Source organism: Panthera uncia (assembly GCF_023721935.1).
Source record: "Panthera uncia isolate 11264 chromosome C1 unlocalized genomic scaffold, Puncia_PCG_1.0 HiC_scaffold_4, whole genome shotgun sequence".
NCBI lineage: Eukaryota > Metazoa > Chordata > Mammalia > Carnivora > Felidae > Panthera > Panthera uncia.
Genome location: NW_026057585.1, coordinates 96,108,070 through 96,131,877, shown reverse-complemented (window position 1 = coordinate 96,131,877; position 23,808 = coordinate 96,108,070). Strand labels below are relative to the sequence as shown.

The 23,808-nt window shown below is 53.3% G+C and overlaps 1 protein-coding gene across 2 annotated transcripts in view; it reads left to right on the top strand.

The window, feature by feature from the left end:
• CLCN6 (chloride voltage-gated channel 6) overlaps window positions 1-21,022 on the top strand; it is a 33,189-nt gene extending 12,167 nt beyond the window's left edge. The window contains exons 6-23 of one of the 2 annotated variants that reach the window (XM_049618082.1): window positions 853-959; window positions 1,537-1,663; window positions 2,427-2,494; window positions 3,879-3,937; window positions 4,667-4,799; window positions 5,383-5,496; window positions 5,811-5,977; window positions 6,518-6,644; window positions 9,302-9,428; window positions 9,716-9,869; window positions 9,967-10,126; window positions 10,236-10,342; window positions 11,502-11,688; window positions 12,820-12,974; window positions 13,124-13,280; window positions 14,897-15,004; window positions 15,148-15,273; window positions 18,050-21,022. In XM_049618082.1, the coding sequence (XP_049474039.1) occupies window positions 853-959; window positions 1,537-1,663; window positions 2,427-2,494; window positions 3,879-3,937; window positions 4,667-4,799; window positions 5,383-5,496; window positions 5,811-5,977; window positions 6,518-6,644; window positions 9,302-9,428; window positions 9,716-9,869; window positions 9,967-10,126; window positions 10,236-10,342; window positions 11,502-11,688; window positions 12,820-12,974; window positions 13,124-13,280; window positions 14,897-15,004; window positions 15,148-15,273; window positions 18,050-18,130 (2,264 nt within the window). In that variant the 3' untranslated portion in view covers window positions 18,131-21,022. Of the gene's footprint in view, window positions 1-852; window positions 960-1,536; window positions 1,664-2,426; window positions 2,495-3,878; window positions 3,938-4,666; window positions 4,800-5,382; window positions 5,497-5,810; window positions 5,978-6,517; window positions 6,645-9,301; window positions 9,429-9,715; window positions 9,870-9,966; window positions 10,127-10,235; window positions 10,343-11,501; window positions 11,689-12,819; window positions 12,975-13,123; window positions 13,305-14,896; window positions 15,005-15,147; window positions 15,274-18,049 lie in introns of those variants that run through there. The other variant, XM_049618083.1, reaches the window with a different exon arrangement.
• Window positions 21,023-23,808: the final 2,786 nt, after the last annotated feature.

Below are 23,808 nucleotides of genomic sequence, written 5' to 3'. Positions count from 1 at the left end.
GAGGGTGTTTGTTACTTTTTATAAAGTGAAGTGTTGATGTGAAATGTTGGGGTCCGGGAGTGAATGGTCAAGAAAGATTCCTGCGACGTTTTGGTGCAAAAAAAGGTGGTCTTATTAAAGCACAGGGACAGGAGCCATGGGCAGAAAGAGCTGCCCCAGGATTGTGAGGAGTGAGTGATTATATACTTTTAAGTTGGGAGGGGGTCAAGGATAGCGTTAAGTCTTTTTTTTTTTTTTTTTTGCGTTAAGTCTTTAAGGAATTTGGAAGCAAGGTTTCCAGGGCCTTGAGAGGCTAGCTGCTGTTAAGATAAGGTTATTTACCATTGTCCAGTAAAATCTTTGTCGTGGAACCCTTCAGATGTGTTATCAGTGGGCCGTATGTTTGAAGGATGATTGCTAACATAAACCTTGGGTTGGGAGTTCAGATAAAAGAAGTTTCCAAAGGGATTTTCGTATGTTAAAGAAGACTGAGGATCCCGGAGGTCGAGCACATGTCACACTAAAGTTGCCCTTTGCCAGGAGCATTAAGGGTCAGACATTTGAGCTCCTGGAGGGCAATCACTGTACCACCTCAAGTATTTGTCGATGGGCTGCAAGTTGTAAGGTTATTTGAGTTTTTCTACATTCCTTTTGCCTTTGTTCTCCCCATCACTATTTCATAATTTAAAAATGGCCCCTCATGTAGAAGACATCTCAGGCAGTTTCCTTTTTTTTAAGTTTACGTATGGAGAACAGGAAGATGCACAGGAGACAGCCACTACGTCTTAGAGGAAGGGACACCGCACCATTTCAGGTGATGGTGGGAACGCCCTTGACTGGCGGAGCATGTTTTCCTTAACCCTGGTTCTGTAGCGGTGGAGGAATGCAGCCAGAAAGGGTGCCTTGCCCTGTCCCTCCTCGAGCTCTTGGGTTTCAACTTGACCTTTGTCTTCCTGGCAAGCCTTCTCGTCCTGATTGAGGTGAGGTGGTGTGGGTGTTGCCTTTTTGCTAACGAAGTTTCGGATTCTTTCGTGTCCACTGCTGGAAATGCCGGGAAGCTGAATCAGACTTAGAAATGTAAGTTCCGGCAGAAAGTGGCCCCTCCTACACTTAAGAGTTGTTTCTGAAAGTAAAGGTTTCAGCCTCTGGTGAGATTACAGAGGAAAAGTCCAGATTAGGAGGGTGGTTCTCAACCGTGGCAGCACATTAGAGTCACCTGGGGGACTTTAAAAAATGACTTTAAACTGACTTTAAAAATGGCAGATACCCGGCTCAAATGAATGAGATCGGAGTCTCTGGAAGGCGAATGTCTGCATTGGCAGATGCAAGTTTCCCAGGTGATGCTGACTCACCAGAAGCTGATAGGAATGCAGCTGTTTCGGTTTCCCCTCAGACCTGCTGAGTCAGAAACTCAGGGTGGGGCCCACCGGGTGATGCTGATGCGAATGAAGGGCAGCCCCCCCCCCCCCCCCCCACACCTTGGTAGTGAGGCTGTTGCCAGTAAGCCATAGGACCAATGGATTTTGAGTTTATGGGTGTCCTACTCTCCCCCCTCAGCCAGTGGCAGCAGGTTCTGGAATACCCGAAATCAAATGCTACCTGAACGGTGTGAAGGTGCCCGGAATTGTCCGTCTCCGAACCCTGCTCTGCAAAGTCTTTGGAGTGCTGTTCAGTGTGGCTGGAGGTAAGGAAGCTCTTTCTGACTTTTATCCTTCCAAGTATTCAGGGGGTGAAGATAACAAGAAGCATCATGTACGTAAATTAAGTCGATCTGGATTTGAAGGGCCTGCCCTCTGACCCCTGCACTGTTTCTTGGTAAGTCATTGTTTTAAATGTAGACACGTTAGGAAGTTACCAGAGATATGTGACAAACACATTTAGTTTTGGAGTAGTGTGACCATCTAGTTGGTCCATGGAGTTGGCTTTTAGCAAAGTCAGCAAGCTTTTTGTGTAAACAACCAGACAGTAAATATTTTAGGCTTTATGGGCCAAGAGACAAAAGGGGAGATGTTATGTATGTACTTAAACCTCTATAACCATTTGAAATAGATCCATGTAAGGATGTAAAAACCAGGGGCACCTGGCTGGCTCAGTCGGTGGAGTGCATAACTCTTGACCTCGGGGTTGTGAGTTCGAGCCCCATGTTGGTGTAGAGATTGCTTAAAAATAAAATCTTTAAGGAAAAAAAAAAGAATGTAAAAACCATTTTTAGCTCCCAGGCTGTAGAAACAGACATTGAATCTATCTTGGCCCACAGACTATAGTTTTCTGACACCTCAATTTAAAGAGTATTTTCTCTTATTTGATGGGAATTTGACTCTCTTACAAAGTTATATAATCATCTCTGTTGCATGGCTGTCGAGAGAAAAGTCTACATAACAAAGGTCTCCTAACCAAGTGGGGTGTCTGTGCTGACTGATGGTCTCCCCTTTTCCACCTGTTCCCAGGGCTCTTTGTGGGGAAGGAAGGCCCCATGATCCACAGTGGAGCAGTGGTGGGAGCTGGCCTGCCTCAGGTAAGAGTTGATGGGCTGGGACGATACGTCCCTCCCAGCGGGCCCCTGGGCAGGGGCACATCCATGGTTGAGTTGATAACCAATTCGTCGGGAGCACCTAACGTGGCTTTGGAATCAGATGTCAGTTTGGGTTGAGGTGGAAACTGTCCTGTCATCCAGGAGAGTGGGTAACTGGTACCTCGAGGTTTTAACAAGGCCCTGCTGAGTGCCCGGAGCAGCCATGGGACATTCTGTTTGCATGAAAGTCACCTGGTGCGCCCATAGCCATCGCCGAGCACCTGCACGTCCAGGGGCTTAATGGGTCATCTGCATGCTGCCAAACCTGAGGAGGCTGGAGGCATTGACCGAGGTAGTCTCAGGCCCAGGTCTGTGCCGACCCCCTTTGGGGTCGCACAGGAAAGGTAGCAGCCGCTGTCTGCTGAGTGCCCTCTGGGCCAGACTCTCCATATACCGACTTCTTTCTTCTTTCAAGCCGCCTCAAGGGTTTGGTTGGCCTCAGTCATCCCCATTCGCATTTGAGGAAACTGAGCAGCCAGCTCGGGACGCCAGAGCTCCCGCTTCTCATGGTTTTTCTGGATTCCCCAGCTGCCAATTGGAGAAGTCTGTGTTTCCTTGTAGACAGCCCTCGTGCTCTGAGGGAAGAGTCGCTGTGGCTGTGGGTTGTCCAAGCCCATCTTCTGGTCTCTCTCTTGCTACTGCATCATCTCCTTCACATCAAGTGCTCATCCTGGCCTCCCAGGAGTGAGCGGAGACGGGGGGGAGGAGGCCAGGCGAGGGCTGGGCGGCAGCAGCCTGAGAATTTGCTGGACACATTGGAGGATGGCTCTCCCGGCCCCTTTCTTACTGACCTCCCCTGAGCAGAGCCTATTTCGTCTTCTGCTGCAGCTTTCAGATCCTCCTTTTGCTCAGCAGTTTCCCCTTTTGCTTTGCTTTGTTTCTTTTTTTTTTTTAAGATTTATTTATCTTGAGAGAGAGAACATGAGAACACGTGCACGCATATGTGTGTGCGCACGTGAGTGGGAGAGGGGCAGAGAGAGAATCCCGTGCTGTCAGCGCGGAGCACATCGTAGAGCTCAATCCCATAACCCTGAGCCGAAATTGAAATCAATAGTCGGACGCTTAACTGAGCCACCCAGGCACCCCTCTTCTCTTCCTTCCTGACTTGTTGACTGTGCACTAAATGCGATTTCCAAAGATCCTAGAAATATGGGGGCAGGAAAAGAAGTTCTTTCCAAAAATGATGCCTTCCCTCCCCACTCCCCATGTTGTTCTTCTGGACTTCTCCTTCTTGTAACACATCTGGCTGGGTGTGCTCAAGCAAAGGGACTTTCCAGGGCCTCGGTCCCTGTGGGCCCCCTTCTGACTTTGTTTTCCCTTCCTCTAGTTTCAGAGCATCTCCTTACGGAAGATCCAGTTTAACTTTCCCTATTTCCGAAGTGACAGGTATGAAAACCCAACCATCAGAGAAGGGGGGGGGGCTTTGAATGTTTCTGAGAATACGCAACTAGGGCCATGCTGGCATCGTGGCTTCTATTTTATCATGACCTAAGGCCTAGAACCATCTCAGGCAATGAAGAAGACAGCCCAGTATCGAATACATGACCAAGAAAGTCCATAGGCGTATTGTCGAGAACGTGTTTTATGTTCCAAAATGTCGTACTTGGTCAGCTGCCTCTGTGGGTTGCAAGGTGCTCTTCCTGGTACTTTTTTGCCCCGTGGGACTTGTGTGTGTTACTGACCTGCACGCCTTGCTGAGCCCTTGCAATCAGGGGCCCAGGTTCAGAGCTGTCCATCTTCTCGTATCAGGAGTCCCGCCGGTCACTGTTAACGCTCCTCTGCATGTAAACAGCGCTTTGACATTTTTCACTGATGCTGAGGCTTGCTGGAAGAAAGATCTGGTGAGAACCTGGCTCAGCAGTGACCGACAAAAGTCTGCACTCAGTCCGTGTTCAGAGCAGACTGACGTCAGGGAGCCCCTCCGACTTAGGAGTGTGTTTGGCTCTTAGGTAAACCGTATTTGCTGCTGAGTCGGCCTCACCAGACACCTGCCCTTCATGAGCCCTGACTGCGTGTCACAAGACGTTGGTGGACCAGGAAGTAAAAACTGCCTTCTGCGGCCTGAGGACTCTTTTTTTTTTTGGGTAAACCACCTGTCTGTCTTCTCTCTCCCAGAGACAAGCGGGACTTTGTATCAGCGGGGGCCGCTGCTGGAGTTGCTGCAGCTTTCGGGGCTCCCATCGGGGGGACCCTGTTCAGTCTGGAGGAGGGCTCATCCTTCTGGAACCAGGGGCTCACGTGGAAAGTGGTAAGGAGGACTTTGAGTGAAAACCTTTTCCTAAACCTAAAACCGCTCCCGCCCCCGAATTAAACTAGACATCTCTTTCTTGGTGTGTTTACCTGTCATTTGGTTGAGACCAGGACGGGTGACTGTATCAGAAAGTCCTTTGCTCTAGCTCCGTAACCTCCAAACTTTGGACTTTTCTGTACTTTTCCCGTTAATGCCCCCATCCTCAAATCAAACTGCCCTTGTCCTCTGTTGATGAGCCGTCTGGCGTGACAATGGGAGACCGGCTAGGTCAGAGGCAGGCAGTGGCAGAGCTTGGACTTGAACCCTACTAGCGTCCTACCTCAGACTACTGTGTTCCTCCTCTTGTATTTGCTGTTCCTTTTAGGGCACAATATCCAGTCCATAATAGGCGCTAAATAAACAGACTCTCCCAATAGGCTGTTGAATGCATACTTCTTACGGCCTGATTTCACACTTTCTCACGCTTCAGGTGTGCCCACGGCGGGTTTCTATGCAGGGCAGTAGGTTTCCTGAGGCCGCGTCCAGCAGAAAGTAGGACTTGTCACTACTGAATGTTCTCGTGCGTCCCCTTTTCTCCTAGCTCTTTTGTTCCATGGCCGCCACCTTCACCCTCAACTTCTTTCGTTCTGGGATTCAGTTTGGGAGTTGGGGTTCCTTCCAGCTCCCTGGATTGCTGAACTTTGGCGAGTTTAAGGTAGGTTTTTATCCTTTCTTCCATAGTTGTTGGTTTTGGTTTTTGTGTTTGTTTTTACTTGACCTATGAAAATCGCTCTTAAGTACCAGAGAGAAGTGGTCAGAAGGGCAGGTATGGCTTCTGGTGGGGCATCTCTGCCCCATTAGTCTCGTGTGTGTGCTCAGTGCTTGGCGTGGGTGGGCTTCCAGCACTGCACTGGCTCTTGTAGAAAGAAAGCAGCCTCGCCTCTTACTTCTTTCTTCTCTGCTTCTATCCCTCCCTGTTCTCACGGGCACTATGGTTTTTCTCTCTCCCTCCCTTGCCCCTTCTCTCAGTGCTCTGACTCTGATAAAAAATGTCATCTCTGGACAGCTATGGATTTGGGTTTCTTCGTCGTGATGGGGGTCATTGGGGGCCTCCTGGGAGCCACATTCAACTGTCTGAACAAGAGGCTTGCAAAGTACCGTATGCGAAACGTGCACCCGAAACCTAAGCTCGTCAGGTACCTGTGCAGTCGCCTCCCCAGCCTGCCGTGGCTCCCTGAGCTTCCTGTGGACCGGGCCACCTCTCCCTAGGAGGGCGAGCGTGTGAACTGACCCTCCTTCCCGTGCCACCTTTGATTTCGTGTCTCAGACGGAAAACACAGACGGGGTCGTAGATCTCCTCTATTTGTCAGACAGGCCAAAAGGCTGAGTCTGAGCTTAACTTACATCAGAGTTGCTGGTTGAGTCCCCGCCGCTAGGACACGTGACAGAGTCAGAAGGCTCTCACCCCGGGACCTAAAATGGAGGGCCATTTTGTTCCTCTGAGAGAGATAATGTGGATGTAGCAGCCCGTGTTACTGGCTACCCACTGTTTACATACGCCTTGCTGGGATGCAGTGAGTCGCTGACAAATTCTGCGCAGATGCTGACTGACTAGAGGCTGCTGGGCGTGCTCTTTGGGGAAGTGAAGGTTGGGGGTAGACAGGGTTGTGGCTTTTTAGTTCCCAGGACTGGGGTGTCTTTTTGTCTTGTAGTAACAGCTGTGCTTTGCTTCCTAGAGTCTTAGAGAGCCTCTTGGTGTCCTTGGTAACCACTGTGGTGGTGTTCATGGCCTCGATGGTGTTAGGAGAATGCCGACAGATGTCTTCTTCGAGTCAAATCGGTAATGACTCATTCCAGCTCCAGGTAACCCGTGTGCACCTGCTACCTTTGTCCTCTACCCACAAAAAAAAAAAAAAAAAAAAAAAAGAAGAATCCAGAAATGTATGACCTGCCTCTGCTTAGGGCTAGTAGCTACGTTGGGTTCATTGCTCTGCGCCTGTGTCAGATTGCTAAGAGACAGAGGAATCTGTAGTGGCCTTTCTACTGAAGCAAGAATGTGCACGCTCTGTCCTTTTCACTTTGGTGAAGAGTCATGGACATCCTAGAGGGGAAGTCTTCTCTCTCTCCAGCCCCCCGGCCCCCCTTTCTGTTGATCCATATTAACTGGAGACCAGCTCAGGAAGCTGATCATCCCTTCTTCATCAAGCCCCAGTTTCCTCTTCTAACTCTTCACCCCTGAAAGGTGCCCACCAGCCTCACCGTGAATGTGAGAATCACCCCTAAGATGGGGAGAAAGGAATGTCTGTTTTGGGGTGATCAGTGATCTGGCTCTCCTGGCATCTTCTGGTTCTTACTGGGTTTAGGTCATTTACTGGCATATGTTCTTTTTCCGTCTCTCTTTCTCTCTCTTTTTAGGAGTATTTAGTATTTTCTAGAACCTTTCCCTGAAAGAGCAGGGTCATTGAGGGAAGCATTAGAGCTTTGTCCCGCAAGTTTTTGGTCCAACCTGTTGGGTTTAGAGAGCCGCATCTGGTCAGCCAGATGCAAGGTTCTGGCCTCTAGGTTAGGGGCTCAGGAGTGTTCACTAAGTCCCCTGTCCTCTTGTTGCCCCTGAGTAGCCACTAAGCTCCCTCAAGGCCTCGGTAGGGACGTTGTCTTGGATGACTGTCCTTTTGGTGTCCCCAGGAGCATCCATGAATAGCACGTGTTAGATCAGGTGTCAGCAAACTATGGCCCACGGCCCAGAGCTGGCCTTTGGCAACTGCTTGTTTTTGTGTAGCCCCCGAGCCAAGAACAGTGTTTACATTTTTAAAGGCCGTTAAGGAAAAGAAGAATGTGCAACAGAGGCTGTCTATGGCCCGCAAAGCCTAAAAGATTTATTATGTGGCTCATTATAGAAAAAGTTTGCCAGCCACTATCACTAGTCAGTCCTGAGGCGATCTCATCACCAGCCCAGCATTTTCCAAATGTGTTTTGTGGAATGTTGACATATGTGATTCGGGAACAAACAGAAAAGAATTCTGCAGTCTGACAGGTTAGCCAGAATTAAACAGGTTGCTCTAATATGGGACTTCCTGGGGCCTTTAAGATTCCAGGAAGTGTGACAGACGTTTGGAATGTTTATTGGGTGCCAGGGATTCCACTAAGCACTTCACGTGCATGACTCCATTGAATCCTTACCACTGCTGTGTTGGCACCCCATTTTACAGGTGGGAAGACAGACAAAGTGACGTCTTGACCGTGATCTCTCAGTAGCATATAACATGAGGTCGGCATTATTCCCATTGCATAGGTGAGGCAGCTGAAACTTTCACAGAATGAAATGCCTCTCCCACGGGGCTGGCGAGGGGCTGGTTTAGAGGCCAGTCCTTCTGCATATGGAGCCTGTGCTCTGCCTTCAGCAGGTTCCCTGATCTCCAACAAGTGCTGTGCTGCATCTCGGTGCACTCGACCGCAGGACTCTTTCCTGGGAGCCCTCGGGACTGGGGTTCCTCTAGACATAGTCTGGGAAACACTACGCCTGTTGGTCATTCTACGGTCACACACACATTTCTCCCTTGGCAGCTCCTCCCTGCCAGGTTCCTCCAGTAGGGGGCACCGACCTGCTTCCTGTGGCCCTCATCCAGCTGTATCGCCCAGGCAGGCTCACCTAGCAGGACTTTGCAAACCCATCACCTCACAGGAGGGCATCTCTAGAATGTCCTCAATAGAACTGAATCCAGGCAAGATCCATTCCTCGTGATGAACTTTGTAGTAACAGTGTACCCGTACCCACAGTGTTAAGTACCCCACCTGTACCGTTGTGCACCAGAAGCTAAAACACAGGGACTGTCCTACCCCAAATGCCCTTGTCCTCCGATGAGTCAGGCCGCTACCAGGATGTCCTCTTCCCACACAAAATGGCGGAGAGAACGAGAGGTCTGAATCGTGGAGAAATCACCTCTTTTCCCTGTTGGGGTTTTGTTCAGCCAGACGGGCCTGGGAGGGAGAGACAGCCAGGAGCAGAGCATCTCCTCCAGGCCTCGTGTGGAACTGGCTTTTCTCCTGCAGAAAATGCAGGGGGGGAGGCTTTTTCCATTTGGACCCGAAGTCGGGGCATTGGGTCAGGCAGGAACCTGGCCTGTCCTCCACCATCACCTGCCACCTCCCAGCAACTCATCTGTCACCCACCTCCTCTTCCCACAGCCCACGGGCTCTGGGGTCAGGCTTCTGGCAGTGTCACCTACTAAATTAGCACCAGGAGAGGAAGCAGAGGCAGATCCATGGCGAATGTCATTGTAGTAACTCGGGAGCCCTCCTCCCGATTCTTTCGTCCTCAAAACATAAGGAATACAGCGTTACGGTTGGCTGCTCGTGGCTAGAGATCTGTTTTTGCCACAGGTTTAATTTCTGGGTAAAACTTGCGAGCCAGACTTTCTCAACCTGAGCAGAGACATCCCACTTGAAGACGCTGAGCGCCCTGGTCCGGTGTATTGACCCTTTAGTGACCTTGTGCCTACTTTTTGATTCCTGTGTCCCAGGTCACATCAGAAGATGTCAATTCAAGTATCAAGACCTTTTTTTGTTCCAACGAGACCTACAATGACATGGCCACACTCTTCTTCAATCCCCAGGAGTTTGCCATCCTTCAGCTTTTCCACCAGGACGGTGAGAATCTGTGAGCCTGCCGTTCTCGGGCGATCGCTCTTTTCTGCAGGGAACAAATTACCATTTCTCTGCCCCTTCCGTTGGCCCACGGACACAGCCACGCTGGCCCTCAGATCTGAGCAATGGGACTTTTCCTTTGTAGTACCACCCCAGACCAGGCCAGAGTTTCTGCCTCCAGTGTCGGAGGTGGACCAGCGGGGTACGGAAGGATCTGGGAGGAGCCAGGGCAGTCCGGTGGGCCCTGGTGGCATCCGGTGGTGGGACTCAGGCTGGCCCTTGCCTTGCAGGCACTTTCAGCCCTGTCACCCTGGCCTTGTTCTTCGCCCTCTATTTCCTGCTCGCGTGTTGGACCTATGGCACTTCTGTTCCCAGCGGCCTGTTTGTGCCTTCCCTGCTGTGTGGAGCCGCTTTTGGGCGTTTAGTTGCCAATGTCCTCAAAAGGTACCGTGTGTGTGCGTGAGCACACCCGTGCGTACATGCTCGCGGGTGTGGAAACCTTGAGATCCTCAGCCAGGGTCTCGGTTTCCTTCGTCCCCAGCTACATCGGCTTGGGCCATATCTATTCGGGGACCTTCGCCCTGATTGGTGCCGCAGCCTTCCTGGGTGGGGTCGTGCGCATGACCATCAGCCTCACGGTCATCCTGATCGAGTCTACCAACGAGATCACTTATGGGCTCCCCATTATGATCACTCTGATGGTGAGTGCTCCCCTTCCCGGCCTCTCTCAGGTGCGCGGCCAAGATTCCCCACACCCCCCACCCCGCCCCCCACAGCAGCTTCTTTTCAAGTCTTTGTTTCCTGTTTCAGGTGGCCAAATGGACGGGAGACTTTTTCAACAAGGGCATTTATGACATCCACGTGGGCTTGCGAGGCGTACCACTTTTGGAGTGGGAGACAGAGGTGGAAATGGACAAGTGAGGCCACGCCTTGTCTTCGTGTGCTAGTTTCAGAATTTATAAACTCTGGGGCCCAAGGGATGTTTGTATCAGGGTGGGAGGTGGTAATTAAGGTTCTGCGGTTGGACTGCAGGAAGCATGTGGGTGTGGCGGGGACCCGGGGGTGGAGGACAGAGGGGCCTGGTGGGGGCAGAGGTGGGCAGGCTGCTTCCTGGTGGTCTTTGGCTCCTGTGGCATTCCGGTTAAACGCGAAGGGGGGGGGTCTCTCGATGAGGCCTGTGTCGTGACGACGTTTAAGGGTCTGCCGAGCCCTGTTGAGTGGGAACCAGCCTGCGTCCCACGTGCCTAATGAGTGTCATGCTATCAGCAGTGCTTATTCTGGGCATAATCACCAAATTCTCCATCCGCCCACAAATGGTTTGGGCCGCCTGTGTCTGGGTATCCCACCCGGCCCTGAGAGTCCCACAGAGGGATCAGCAGACTTTCTGCAAAGGGGCAGATAGCATTTTCAGCCTTGCAGGCCACGTGGTCTCTGTTAACGTATTCAGCTCGGCCACTGCAGTGCAGACGCGGGCACAGATGACACGTACGTGAGCGGGTGAGGCCAGATTTGATCTGTAACCTACAGCTGCCACCCCGGTGTGAAAGGACACCCCGCGCTTTTTTTTCTTTTAATTCCAATAGTACGATTAGCAGTTCAGTGGTAACACAAGCAGCGTGCCATGGAGGGCTGAGGAGGGAATGGCCGATCACCCGGCCAAGTGGTTGGGGTCTGTGGGGAGGGGACATTTTGTGTGGAGCTGAGGGGTGAGGAAAGGCCCACCGGTTTGGCAGAGCAGGGAAGGGCGTTCCAGGCACGGGGAAGGGCATTTGCAAAGGATAGAAATCCAGAGGAGCTGCCAGAGAGAGAGGGAGACACAGAATCCGAAACAGGCTCCAGGCTCTGAGCTGTCAGCACAGAGCCCGACGCGGGGCTCAAACTCACGGCCCGTGAGATCGTGACCTGAGCCGAAGTCGGACGCTTAACCGACCGAGCCACCCAGGCGCCCCAAGAGGAGCTGCCAGAGATGGTTCGGAAGAGGGACCCCCACGGTCCAGGAGTGCAGGAGCGCCGGGACTCGCTCCCGAGTGCTATGGGCTCTCTGCTGAGGCCGGACGGCTTTCCTCCCTCCTCTAGACTGAGAGCCAGTGACATCATGGAGCCCAACCTGACCTACGTCTACCCGCACACCCGCATCCAGTCTCTGGTTAGCATCCTGCGCACCACGGTCCACCACGCCTTCCCGGTGGTCACGGAGAACCGGGGCAACGAGAAGGAGTTCATGAAGGGCAACCAGCTCATCAGTAACAACATCAAATTCAAGGTACAGCAGCCCGAGGGGAGCGGTGGGCGACAACCAGGCGGTTTCTTGACACACACCCTCATCTCGTGCCTGCCAGCCCGTAGATGGGGTGCCCTGGTTGGCTCTCGGCAGGGAGAATCAGCCAATCAGCCTCTTCATTACGTGCGGCGAGCGAGTGAGTATAGACACGATAGCAAGTGTGGACTTCGTTAGGCCATTGGGACATGTGTCCGTTCTCATTCCGGCAATCCGTGTAGGCGGATCTTTTGTTTTAATTGACGTGATTTATGGCGTATAAGTGGTAGCAGGGGGCTCTCTAGAGTCGTCAATGACAGAGATGGACTTGGGCCTACTTAAAGACAGAAAAAGAAACAAGCCGGAGGCTGCAGGGCTGACAGGAGAGCTGGAGAGTGGGGAGCAGCACGCCGGGTGTGCGGGCGGCTGGCAGACGCCCTGGAGGGGACGCCAGCCGCTGCTCCTGATTTGAAATCCAGGCAGTGGGAGAGTCCCGCTGCCTCACGGAGGCCTTGTGCCCACCCCTTGGCTCTGGGGGCCAGGCCCACATACGTCGACGGTCCCCCCACGACGTGACGTAGGAGAGGGGCTCTCCCTTGGAGAGTTGAGGAGGGGCTGCTCCCAAACCAAAGGGGTGGGGAAGTTGGGCCGGCAGAAAACCGCAAGATCCCAAGCCCGAGGCTCAGAGAGGTTCCTTTCAATCCCAAGCCCCCTGAGCCACCGTGAAGATTTCTTTTTTTTTTTTTTTTTTTTTTCAACGTTTTTTATTTATTTTTGGGACAGAGAGAGAGACAGAGCATGAATGGGGGAGGGGCAGAGAGAGAGGGAGACACAGAATCGGAAACAGGCTCCGAGCCATCAGCCCAGAGCCTGACGCGGGGCTCGAACTCACGGACCGCGAGATCGTGACCTGGCTGAAGTCGGACGCTTAACCGACTGCGCCACCCAGGCGCCCCACCGTGAAGATTTCTTGCAGTTCCTTGCAGTTTCTTGCAGCCAACTCTGTCGGCTTATGCTTTTGACCCCACCGTCCCCCAAATCCCCAAGCTACGAAGATGCCACGTTTGTGTGCCCGTGCCCAGCCGTCGCTGGCCGCCCCGCTAGAAACCTGTCCCCTCCCCTCCCGCCCACGCACAGAAGTCCAGCATCGTCACCCGGGCCGGCGAACAGCGCAGGCGGAGCCAGTCCATGAAGTCGTACCCGTCGAGCGAGCTGCGGAACGTGTGTGACGAGCACGTCCCCGAGGAGCCGGCCGAGAAGGAGGACCTTTTGCAGCAGATGCTGGAGCGGAGGTGAGCGCGCGGGCTCCGGAAGAGCCGGCGCTCTGCTGTTAGCTCCCCAGCTTCCTGGGGATTTGGGGAGCTGGCTGGGGACGCGGGGGAGAAGCAAGAAGCAGTCCCACTGAGGGTGTGCTAGGCAGCGTCTGGTTTTTATGTAACAGATACACTCCCTACCCCAACCTATACCCTGACCAGTCCCCGAGCGAAGACTGGACCATGGAGGAGCGCTTCCGCCCTCTGACCTTCCACGGCCTGATCCTGCGGTCACAACTGGTCACCCTGCTCGTCCGAGGAGTTTGTTACTCTGAAAGTCAATCAGTGAGTGTCTCTGGTCTGCACTGGGATTCTCGAAGGCGCGGGCTGGCGGGAGGACAGTCCCTGTGCCTCCGCTGGGGAGGCCAGGTGCCAGCGGGCTGCTGTGAAGGGTGCGTGCGGCCCGCGGCTCCCTCTGCCGCGGTCCGTGCCTCTCAGGTGACCCTGAGCCGCAGGGGACTCTCCCAGTCACCTTCCCCTTAGTCTGTGCGCTGGCTGTCGAGTGTCCTTCTAGCCTGCAGACGTTTAACATAGTTTCTACGCTTTGATTTCTGATTCGGGCGAACTTTTGTACGTACGTTACCAAAAAATACTGTTTTTCCCATTAATTTCCTTTTTCCTTTCCTTTGGTGTTTACGGAGAAAAGCAGGGGTAGGAGGGGGTGTCTTGTTCAAAGTGGTCCCTGTGGCGACCTGAAGACCCTGAAGGTTGCCCAGAGGCCCGGTTTCCAAACTGACACTCCCGGTTCGGCTCTTGCCCACAGAGGCCAGCCTGAGGTCACTCGTGGTCCTGGTGGCCTGTGGAAGAGAGCCAGCATGGGGCAGGACAAAAGGGGCCACGGGGGAGAGCGGTCTGTGGTGAGGACAGCCTGGCTGGATGAGGGTGGAGGTGGCGTGTGGGGCACAGGAGGGGTGAGGTGGGCTGGGTGACTGAGCAGAAACCAGCCGGAGCAGGTGCCGCCCGGCAGGCGGCGGGTGGAGGACGCTGTGTGCAGAGAGAGCGGGGTCCCCGGGGAGAGAGATCAGGACAGAGCAGTGACTGGCGCTTGCTGCCACTGTGCCCCGCCTGAGTGCCAGTGGTGGTGGCCCAGGAGCCCAGGGAGGGCGGAGGGAAAATCTAAAATGCTCAGAACGCAGGGATGGTAACAGAGCTGCCGTGTCCGTTCCCCATGGCTGCCGTGTCCGTTCCCCGTGGCTGCCGTATCCAGTTGCCGCAAACTGGGTGGCTGCAAACCACAGAAATCTATTCTTTTCATGATTCTCAAGGCCGGAGTACCAAGTCCACACGTCAGCGGGCCTTGCTCTCTGGAGAGGCTCCAGGGGAGGGGCATTCCTTGCCTTCCAGTCCGTGCTGGCTGCCGGCCATCCTTGGCACGGCGTGGCTGTGGATGTGTCACTCGAGTCTCTGCCTCCGTTGTCACGTGGGCTTTTCCCTCCGCATCCTCTCCTCTGTTTCGAGGGACAGCCGTCATTGGATCTAGGGCCCACCCTAATCCAGTATGACCTCACCTTAAGTGGCTCACATCCGCCAAGACCCTGTTTCCGATACGGCCTCGTTCCCAGGCAGCAGGAGTTAGGACTCAGATCTTTTGAAGGATACAAGTCAACCCATGACAGCTATCGGCTAGCTCTTCTCTCATTTAGACTCCAGAATAAGCCACATCCATCTTACAGGTGAAGAGAAGCAGGTTCCGAGAGATCAGGAGACTGCAAGGGTGGCGGGCTGGCGGGGAGCCGGCTGGAGATGGCGGCGGCTCTCTGCTGAGCGCTCTGTTCTGCGCTCCTTGCGCCGGGTGGGGCCGTGGCTGGGGGGGGACATGGACTTAAAGGGGGAGGGGCCCTAGACGTGACCCTGACGGTCGCTGTGCCCGAGCAAGGACAGTGTCTCGGTCGGGATTGCAGAGCGCCAGCCAGCCTCGCCTTTCGTACGCCGAGATGGCCGAGGATTACCCGCGGTACCCGGACATCCACGACCTGGACCTGACGCTGCTGAACCCACGCATGATTGTGGTGAGCGGGGCTGTCCCTTTGGGGCGGGGACCCCAGAGAGGAGGCCAGCAGCCCGTCCCACGCGGAGCTGGTCGGCGCCGTTCGCGCCTCATCCTGGCTAGGGCGGCGGTGGCCGCCGGTGACTTGTGTTGTCCCCTCTGCAGGACGTCACCCCGTACATGAACCCTTCGCCCTTCACCGTTTCACCTAACACCCACGTCTCTCAAGTTTTCAACCTGTTCAGAACGATGGGCCTGCGGCACTTGCCCGTGGTGAATGCCGTGGGGGAGGTGAGTCTGACTTCCGGTCTGCCCACAGCCGGGCCTCTTCTGGAGAGGACCCCGTGACCGCAGCGCCCCTCCCAACCAGCAAGGTTCCTGGGGCCAGAACCTCCTCCGCAGCCCTCGGAGGACCTTTGCCTCCTGCGTGTTGCTGACGCGCACACTCCGCTCGGCCAGCAGGTGTCGCCAGTGTCACGGCAGCCTTAGCACAGTCCAGTTTCAGGTTTCCAGGTTTTCGTCACCCTCCGTGGGGGCCTCTACTTCCTGGAGGAGGGGCTCTGCTCTCCACCTAGGATGAGCATTTATAACATTAAATGAGAGAACGTCAAGCAAAACACTTGAACGGTTTTAAAAGATACAGCCAGGTACAACTAGTAATCATTGCTGCAGACTTTTCCTTTTTTTCTTCTTAGAACTCCATTTTTTTTCTCCCATTACACAGGTATTGTTTGGTTGCTAAAAAGACGTATATGAGAAAATGTAGAGAAGCAGAATATAAACAAAAAGAAATACCAAAGCGTTATTTCTAAGAGGTAGCCACGCTGTCTAGCCAAGGTAGATCCTTTGTCGTTCTTCTCCGCATCTAGGAGTAGAGATTTTATGTATCAAGTTTTAATGAGAATGTTATCAGTTTATACTGTTTAATACCCTAATGCTTTGTTTAATCTAGAGGAAATGACTTTCCGTGGCAGAAAACTTCGTTGGCCTACAGCATAGATATATTTTTAAGTTTGTTTATATTTATTTTGAGAGAGAGAGAGGGAGGAAACACGTGGGGGAGGGGCGGAGGGGGAATCCTAAGCAGGCCCCCAGCTGTCAGCACAGAGCCCGATGCAGGTCTCAAACTCACGAACCACGAGATCATGACTTGAGCAGAAATCAGGAGTCAGGCGCTGAATCGACTGAGCCACCCAGGTGCCCCCCCCCACCCCCACCCCGGCATATGGTATTTTAGTTGGCTGGATAGCATTCCACTGGCTGGCTGTCGGCCACTTACCCAGCGGTCCTCTGTTGGGGGATATTTTGTTACATGTCACTCTAGTGTTCACCCCCCTGAGACTTTGGATCTGTGCCGCCAAGTGGCCCCCCACCCCCGGGGAATGAAACCTCTCTACATAGAAGCATCCCGTGGCAGACGCTGGCACCCCACAGCCTGCTCTTCGTGGGTGTAGTTGTGGGGGACCAGATCGTGTTCCTTGAAACACAAGTGCAGTGAGGGTTCTGACACGTTTCACGGTGCAGAGTACCCACGTGAGTGACAGATGTGTGTGGCCGCCTCGGTCACAAAAACCTGTTTCTCTGGATGCATCCTCTGCTGTACTTCTGTCCCTGTTCCGCACACGGGCGGTGCCGAGTCTCCGAACGCCGGCTCGGCGTCCCACGGCGTAGCTCGTTTCTGACACCATGTACCTGGAGGTAGCGTGTGACCGCACATGTTAAGGGCTCAGCCCTACCAGCCCCTCCCCCCACTTCGGATGTCAGTCAAAAGTCCAGTTGTCATCTGTGTTTCTGGCTCGGCGGCTATAGATGGGAGGTTCCCGTGATCCTCTGCTCCTAGAACTCAAGAAAGCAGTTTACTTACCCGATTACTAGTTTACTCTAGAAGACTGTGATTCGGGAACAGCCAGATGGGAAGAGACGACACATAGGACAGGTACGTGGCGAGGGGCGCCACACGTCCACGCTCTGCAGCACGCTGCCCTCCCAGCACAGAAGCTCTCCACACGCTGTAGTTCAGGAATCTTCTTGGAGGCTCTATTACGTAGGCATGATTGATCACATCATGGGTCATTGGTGATTGATTCAACCTCCAGCCCCCACCCCCCGAGATAGGGGGTGGGGCTAGAAGATCCAATCCTGTAGGCACATGGTTGGCCCCCCTGGCAACTAGCCTGTGTCCTCAGGAGCTTCCTAAAAGTCATGTTATTCACGTAAACTCAGGTATGGTTGAAAGGAGCTTGCTATGAATGATTAAAGACACCTTCTCACTCTCATCACTTCATTCCACGAATTTCAAGAGCTTGTGGCAGGGACTAGGACGAAGACCTGTTATAAATTTCCTATTATAAGTCCCATTATAAATCACAGGATCATAATGACTCAGGTGATGCCGAGAGACCATATTTATGAGCTGTAGCGGGGTCTGGGCCTCTCGGAAGCCTGCATTGAGCTATGCCTTTTGGACATGTGTGTGAGGCAGGCTCTAGGGGTGGTGGGAACTGAGAAGGTTAGGGAGCATGTGCCTTGCTCCAAAGGACATTCAAACTCAGGGGCGCCTGGGTGGCTCAGTCAGTTAAATGTTTGACTCTTGATTTCAGCTCAGGTCATGATCTCCGAGATCTTGAGTTTGAGCCCCACATCGGGCTCTGTGCTAACAGCTCGGAGCCTGCTTGGGATTCTCTCCCTTTTTCTCCCTCTGGCCCTCTCCTGCTCGTGCGCACACTCGCTCTTGTGCTCGCTTGCTGTCTCTCTCTCAATCTCTCTCTGTCTCAATTTTTTTTAAGACATTCAAATTCAGATTTTAGCTGGCCCGACTAAAACTCCTCTTGGGGGTGAATTTGTCCCATTGGCCTCCAGTTTACAAGCCCTGGTTACGTTGATCTCCTTCTCAGCTGGAAACTGGGTAACCTTGAAGTGCACAGCGTGACCGGGTTGTCCCCGCGCTCTACAGGCCCGGACTCTGTCTCGTCCGCCTACTGTGAAGGACCGGGCAAGCTCCCTTTGCTCCTGTTCTTGCCCCAGTGAATTTATTCTGCAGGTGACGTGGGTCTTCTCTTTGTTCTAGATCGTTGGGATCATCACTCGACACAACCTGACGTTCGAGTTTCTGCACGCCCGACTACGGCAGCACTACCAGACCATCTGATGGGCCAGGGTGGCCAGCCCACCCTCTCCCAGAGCTGCCTGAGGGCGCAGCTCACTCATGCTCCGCCGCCACGGCTGGCTGGGGCCGTGCCAGGGCACAGAAGATTCCCACACACCCACTCGCTCGGAAAGCCTACAATCATCGAACACTTCGCTGGTCAGACATCCCGGGGGTGGTATTGCACCAGGAGAGCGTGAACTTGCCTGACTCTCTCAGCAAGTATCTTCCTGCCTCCTGCTCACTGCTTTCCTGCCGTCCAGCATCGGCTCAGGCCCCAGGCCCCTCCACCCCACTAGTGCCAGGACCAGAGGGGACGTCAGGCCTCACCCCCCAGAGAGTAACCCCCAGAGCAGTTTTCCCACCCCTTCCTGCTGCTTTCCTAGGGAGCCCGGCTGTTGCCTTAAATTGTAACAGGAAGGACTTTGACCAAGGCAGACACTGGGGCAAGCGCCAGTCGCAAAATTAAGTGAATTCTCAAATTTAGGGATTGGGCAGTGAGAAAATGACCCCTTTCGGGGAGGTCTTCCTTCGTTGGGACCCTCAACTCGATGTGCTCAGCAGTTCGTTTGGAGGAAGCACCTGTTTTCTGGAGGCGGCTGCTCTGGGCGCACCCCTGCGGCCGCGGTCTCCTTGGGGGCGGCGCCTTCCAGAAGCACAAAGCATTAAGGTCCCACTGATCGTCCCTGAGATAAGTCTGACCATACGCCCGGATTTACAACCCCCCCCCCCTAGTTTTTAACATTTCAGCTTCTCTCTCCTCCACTCCGTCCCTCGTCCCTTTGATCTGCATTGACTAACTTTCCTTCAGTTCTTACGTGCGTCTTCCTGGTGAAGCAGCCTAGTGAAGCAGGAGGATCTTGGCGTTCCCCCCGCCACCCCAAGTTAGCTAAAAGGGCGCCCCACGATCAAACTGCTCTACCTAACTCCGGGGGGGTGGTACAGTTGTGTCTCAGACAGAAAGAAGCGAGCCCTGAGCCAGTGACCTCGGCAGGAACGTGATGTAGCTGGAGAAGCCAGTGTCAGGATGAAGCTTCTTCCCGGAGGAGGGTGTGTGCCCCTCACAAACCTCTCTCAGCCCCCTGCTGCCAACCGGTCCCCAGGGTGGGCAGGACCAGGCCCTGAGGCTATAGCGTTAACCTTAGGAAGGAGGCCTCTGGCTGTCAGTGACCTGCCTCCCTCCGGGCCGGGTGGTCCTCTGACTGGGCACCCAAAGTGAGCACTTGCCGTCGGGTATTTGCACTTCTCCCCTGTCGACCCCCGTGCTCTCCCCTTATTGTGTCCCCATCCGAGGCCCATCCTGCATCCCTGGGCCAGACGCGCTTTGGGACTCAAGACGGCCATTCCTTCGCATTTAAGTTATTTTTGTAAATTGTGGAAGATGCCTGAGGGCGTGGACACCAGGGCTTCGGCAACACCTCTTGCCCTCTGCCTGGGGGTGGGCGTCCGTCTGTCCTTCCGTCCTTCTGTCCATCCGTCCATCCGTCGGGGCCGGGCCGGCCCAGGCCTTGTGCTCAGCACACTCTGCTCACTCAGGAGGCTGCTTTCAGGGTCTTTCCCACCTGCCTGCGGCCCCCTCCGTTCTTCCCGTTTTCTTGCCTCTTTGACCAAAAGTATGTTAACTTGTACATTTCTCGGTTTCCTTGGATGCACTTGACTTCTGAGATGTGGATGGGACCCCTCCCCCCCAATAACTAGTTGGGGGAATCACAAGGACCAAAAAAGGCAAGCCCTTCTGACTGTGACTGTGTTTAACCGGCTGCCAGTGTGTTTTAAGGCAGCATTCAGAGCTTGGCCAACATTAATCTTTCCCTTTATTAAGAAAGAAAGCAGTTCCCCAAGTCAGGCAAACGTCAGGACCACCCATCACAGGAACAACCCCCTCTTCCCATCCCTCCCTGGAATCGGCAGAACTAAAGTGCTGCGGAGGGACCTCTGGCCTCTGGGGGTCTGGGACGCCAGCTGCCTGCCTCAAGGCCGCCCTGGGTGAATGCTGTTGGAATGTACCCCCCCCCCCACCGCAGTGCACACTGCCTGGCATTTAAGTCACCAGATACTTTGGCCCCACTGGTGTAGCCCAGAGGCAGATGGCACCGTGCAAATGCCTGCCTCCATCCGCTGGCCGCCACCGACCCAGACTCCCTCTGGGAAGGCACGTTGCTTCCTGTCCTTTGTGGGCGTCTGCCCCTCCCAGATAAGCCCAAAGACAGCGACTGCCCCACTTATAACAAAGTAACTGGAAGCCTCACCCCTTTGATAGTGAGAAGCCCACGTTGTCACCATCTCCCCCATCACCAGCCCCGTCGCCTCCGGGTGGGATGGCATGTCCATAAACAGAACCCACAGGGGGACCACGGGGGTGGCCGGAGACCGTTTTCTGTGTTTCATCTCGTGCTTGGTGTTTCCGGTTCCCCAGCTGAGGTGATCGGGAGCTAGGGAGCGAGAGTCCCTCCCGACCGTGGGACCTTTGCGCTCTGGGGGGTGATTTGCTCATGACCTTGATTAACTAACGGTTCCTGGCTGGGATGGACGCTTGCTTGCTTGACCCAACCAACTCTATGACATTTCTGATGCAAAATCGCGTACTGACGCGGCCCTCAGAGACCAGAAAGCCTCTGGAAAGGCCAGAAGCGCCCTCCTGGGCCCTGCGGGGTCAATGTACATACAGTGTTGCCTCACAGCTCCGTGGACCTTGGTCACCTCGACAGTAGCAGCTTCCTTTTCTCTGTTTGCACTGTTGGTTTGTATAGTAATACTAGCTAATCCTGTTGTGTACATAAATTGTATTTTTTTTTAATTTGTAAAATTCTATTTTTATTTGGACTTTTGGAACTTGGAAGTTCTCATTGTAACCGTAACACATCAGAATAAAATGTCTTCATCTGTCTCCTTCGAGCTTTTGTCCCCACGGTGCTCTTTCTTTGGAGTTGTACTTCGCTTTTACTTTGCTCTCTAATATGGAAAAATCACAGAGTAGATGTAGCGTCTCAGCTGTCTCCTGCTAGAGCTCTGCCAGCAAGAAGGCTTCGTCCCCAGGGGTCCATCTACTCCCACCTTAGTCCTGTGGATCTTAGCAAAAATCAACCCAGTTCCCAGCCTTCCGTTTCTCCCCTCCAATGAACACCGTGCGATCTCAGTTGCTGATGCTTTGCACCCGCTCCCTCAGCTACCGCTGTCCCCTGTCCGCTGTCGCTGTCCGTAGCAGGAGGCAGAGGATCCATTTGTAGGCCTGAAGGGCTGCGTGTAGGACTTTGCCCCACCGACAGGTTCCCCGACACCCAGCAGAAGAAGTGAAATCCATACTGAGTCTGTAGATGTTTAGACCTTGGGGCTGGCTTCCCTGGTGCCATCTGTCATTCTCTTTGCTCTGCCAGAAACAGGATTCTCTTTGTCTCTGGTTGATCTGCTCTAAGTTACCCTTCGACCAGCAGTAGAGATGGTCTCTGTTCAACCCTGTCCCCTGGTTTCCTAAGTGCCAGGGGCACTTTCTGTGTATCCGGCACTGTCTGTCAGTTCCGTTCCGCGAGAGCCCGCTGTGTCCCAGTGACCCCTCAGGAGCGTGTGCGCGGTTCACCACGCTCCCCTCCTAGCAGCCCCTCCTCCCCGGACCTCGGCAGCCACGTTTGGACAGACACTTCTCCCTGTCGCTGCTCTTGTCCTTGCTAGGCCTTCCCTGCTTCTTGGTTTTCCATCCTGTGCTCAAAGTCCACGTGAAGAATATTTTTATCAGAGGTGGTTAGATTAAAGGTCTTTCCCCACCTCTACTCCCAAACTCAATTCACTTCTGGCCTCCCCTCTTCTCTACGAAGAGCGAATTACTACTTTATTTCCCTCTTTTCCTAATTTCTGTACACGACCAAGACAATTTGACTTTTTTTCTTTTTAAGTTTATATATTTTGAGAGAGAGAGTACATGGGTAGAGACAGAAGGAGAGAAAATGAATCCCAAGCAGGCTCCACACCATCCGTGCAGAGCCCAACACGGGGCTCCAGCTTAAGAACTACAAGATCATGACCTGAGCTGAAACCAAGAGTCTGGCGCTTAAGCGACTGAGCCACCCAGGCGCCCCGACAATTTGACGTTTATAGGGCACCAAGAATGCCATGTGCTGCAGAGGTGCTGACCAGGCCTTCACCTTTAAGGAGCTTCCAGTCCAGGGACACAGACACAATCGCATACCAAGGCAAATTGTCTTGTGTTGTAATAGTCCTATACAAAATGCTGCCGGTGCAGAGCTTAATTAGTACCAGGCATGTGATCTCAGGGTTGAAGTGGCATTTTCAATGAGCCTTGAATGTGTAGAATGTTCCCAGGAACACTGGCTAAATCTCATTACAGGAGGGCATGAAGTGAACGTTTTGGCGGGGGGGGGGGGGGGGGCTGGTCAGCGGAATGTCGTAGAATCTGACATGGAGAATGAGGCCTGTAGGGCGGGAAAACAGGTTCGAGCACAGTTCCCTGTTGTGGGTGAACCTAGTGCCTGGGACTCTCTGCTTTTCAGAAACGGACACAAGGAAACGGCATCCTCTCCAGTGCAGCCCTGCTCCGTCACCTTGGGCCTGAATTAGAGAAAGCTGGCGGCTACTTTTTAATTATGTGTTAGTACCCAAAAGGCACATAAATGTGCGGTTCGTCAGCAAATGTTTTTTCTTCACTTTGCTCAGCATTTTGGGGAGGGGGGGGGAGAAAAAGAGCGCATGAGTGAGGGAGGGGCAGAGAGAGAGGGGGACCAAGGATCTGAAGTGGGCTGCACGCTAACAACAGCGAGCCTTGATATGGGGCTCCAACGCAAGAACCACGAGATCATGACCTGCGCTGAAGTCGGATGCTCAACCGACTGAGCCCCACAGGTGCCCTGCTTTGCTCAGCTCTTAAACCCAAATGCTTTGCCCACTTTCTTAAAGTGCAGTCACTCAGCTGTGCCAAGTAACTCTCTCAAAATGTATCAGAGAAAGTTTTGTTAGTGCCCTCATTTACAAATGTGCCTTGATTTTTTTTTTTTTTAGGCTCTGAGTATATATGTGCCTCCAAAAACAACAACAACAAAAAACAAAACAAAAAACTACTGGGTGTACAAAATTGTCTATGGGGTACAAGCTACATTAGATGCAACCAGAAAAAAAAAAAAACCCAGATGTTTGTAAGTTTTCTTTTTAATAAATAAGTGCCCTGAATATGAGCAAATCTGAAAAATAAATGCCCTTTCAGTCTCCTGGGGCATTTCCAGGATCTGTGATAAGGCCGATGTGAGAGAGTAAACTGTGAACTGTGGTTTGTGCCCCACCTTCCACCAAAGAAAAATTTAAGGGTAAGAGGTGGGAGGGAATACAAGCAAGAATTTGTCCAAATCCACAGCATGCCACCAAGAGTGACCCTAATGTCAGCTGTGGACCCTGGGTCTCAACAATGTGTCAGTGTAGGTTCATCAGCTGTCACAAAGGCTCCATTCTGGTGGGACACATTGGTGACGGGGCTGGCTCTGCATGTGTGAGGGCAGGGGGCCTATGGGAAGCCTCTATACTTTCTGCTTCATTTTGCTGTGAACCTTAAATGGCTCCCCAAGATAAATTCTATTATGTTTAAAAGGAAGAAGAGAGAAACCGGGCATTCTCTCTGACAAAAGGTAAATGGGTATCAGGCTGAATTCTCTTCCCAGGAAAAAGAAAGAAATCACCAACCC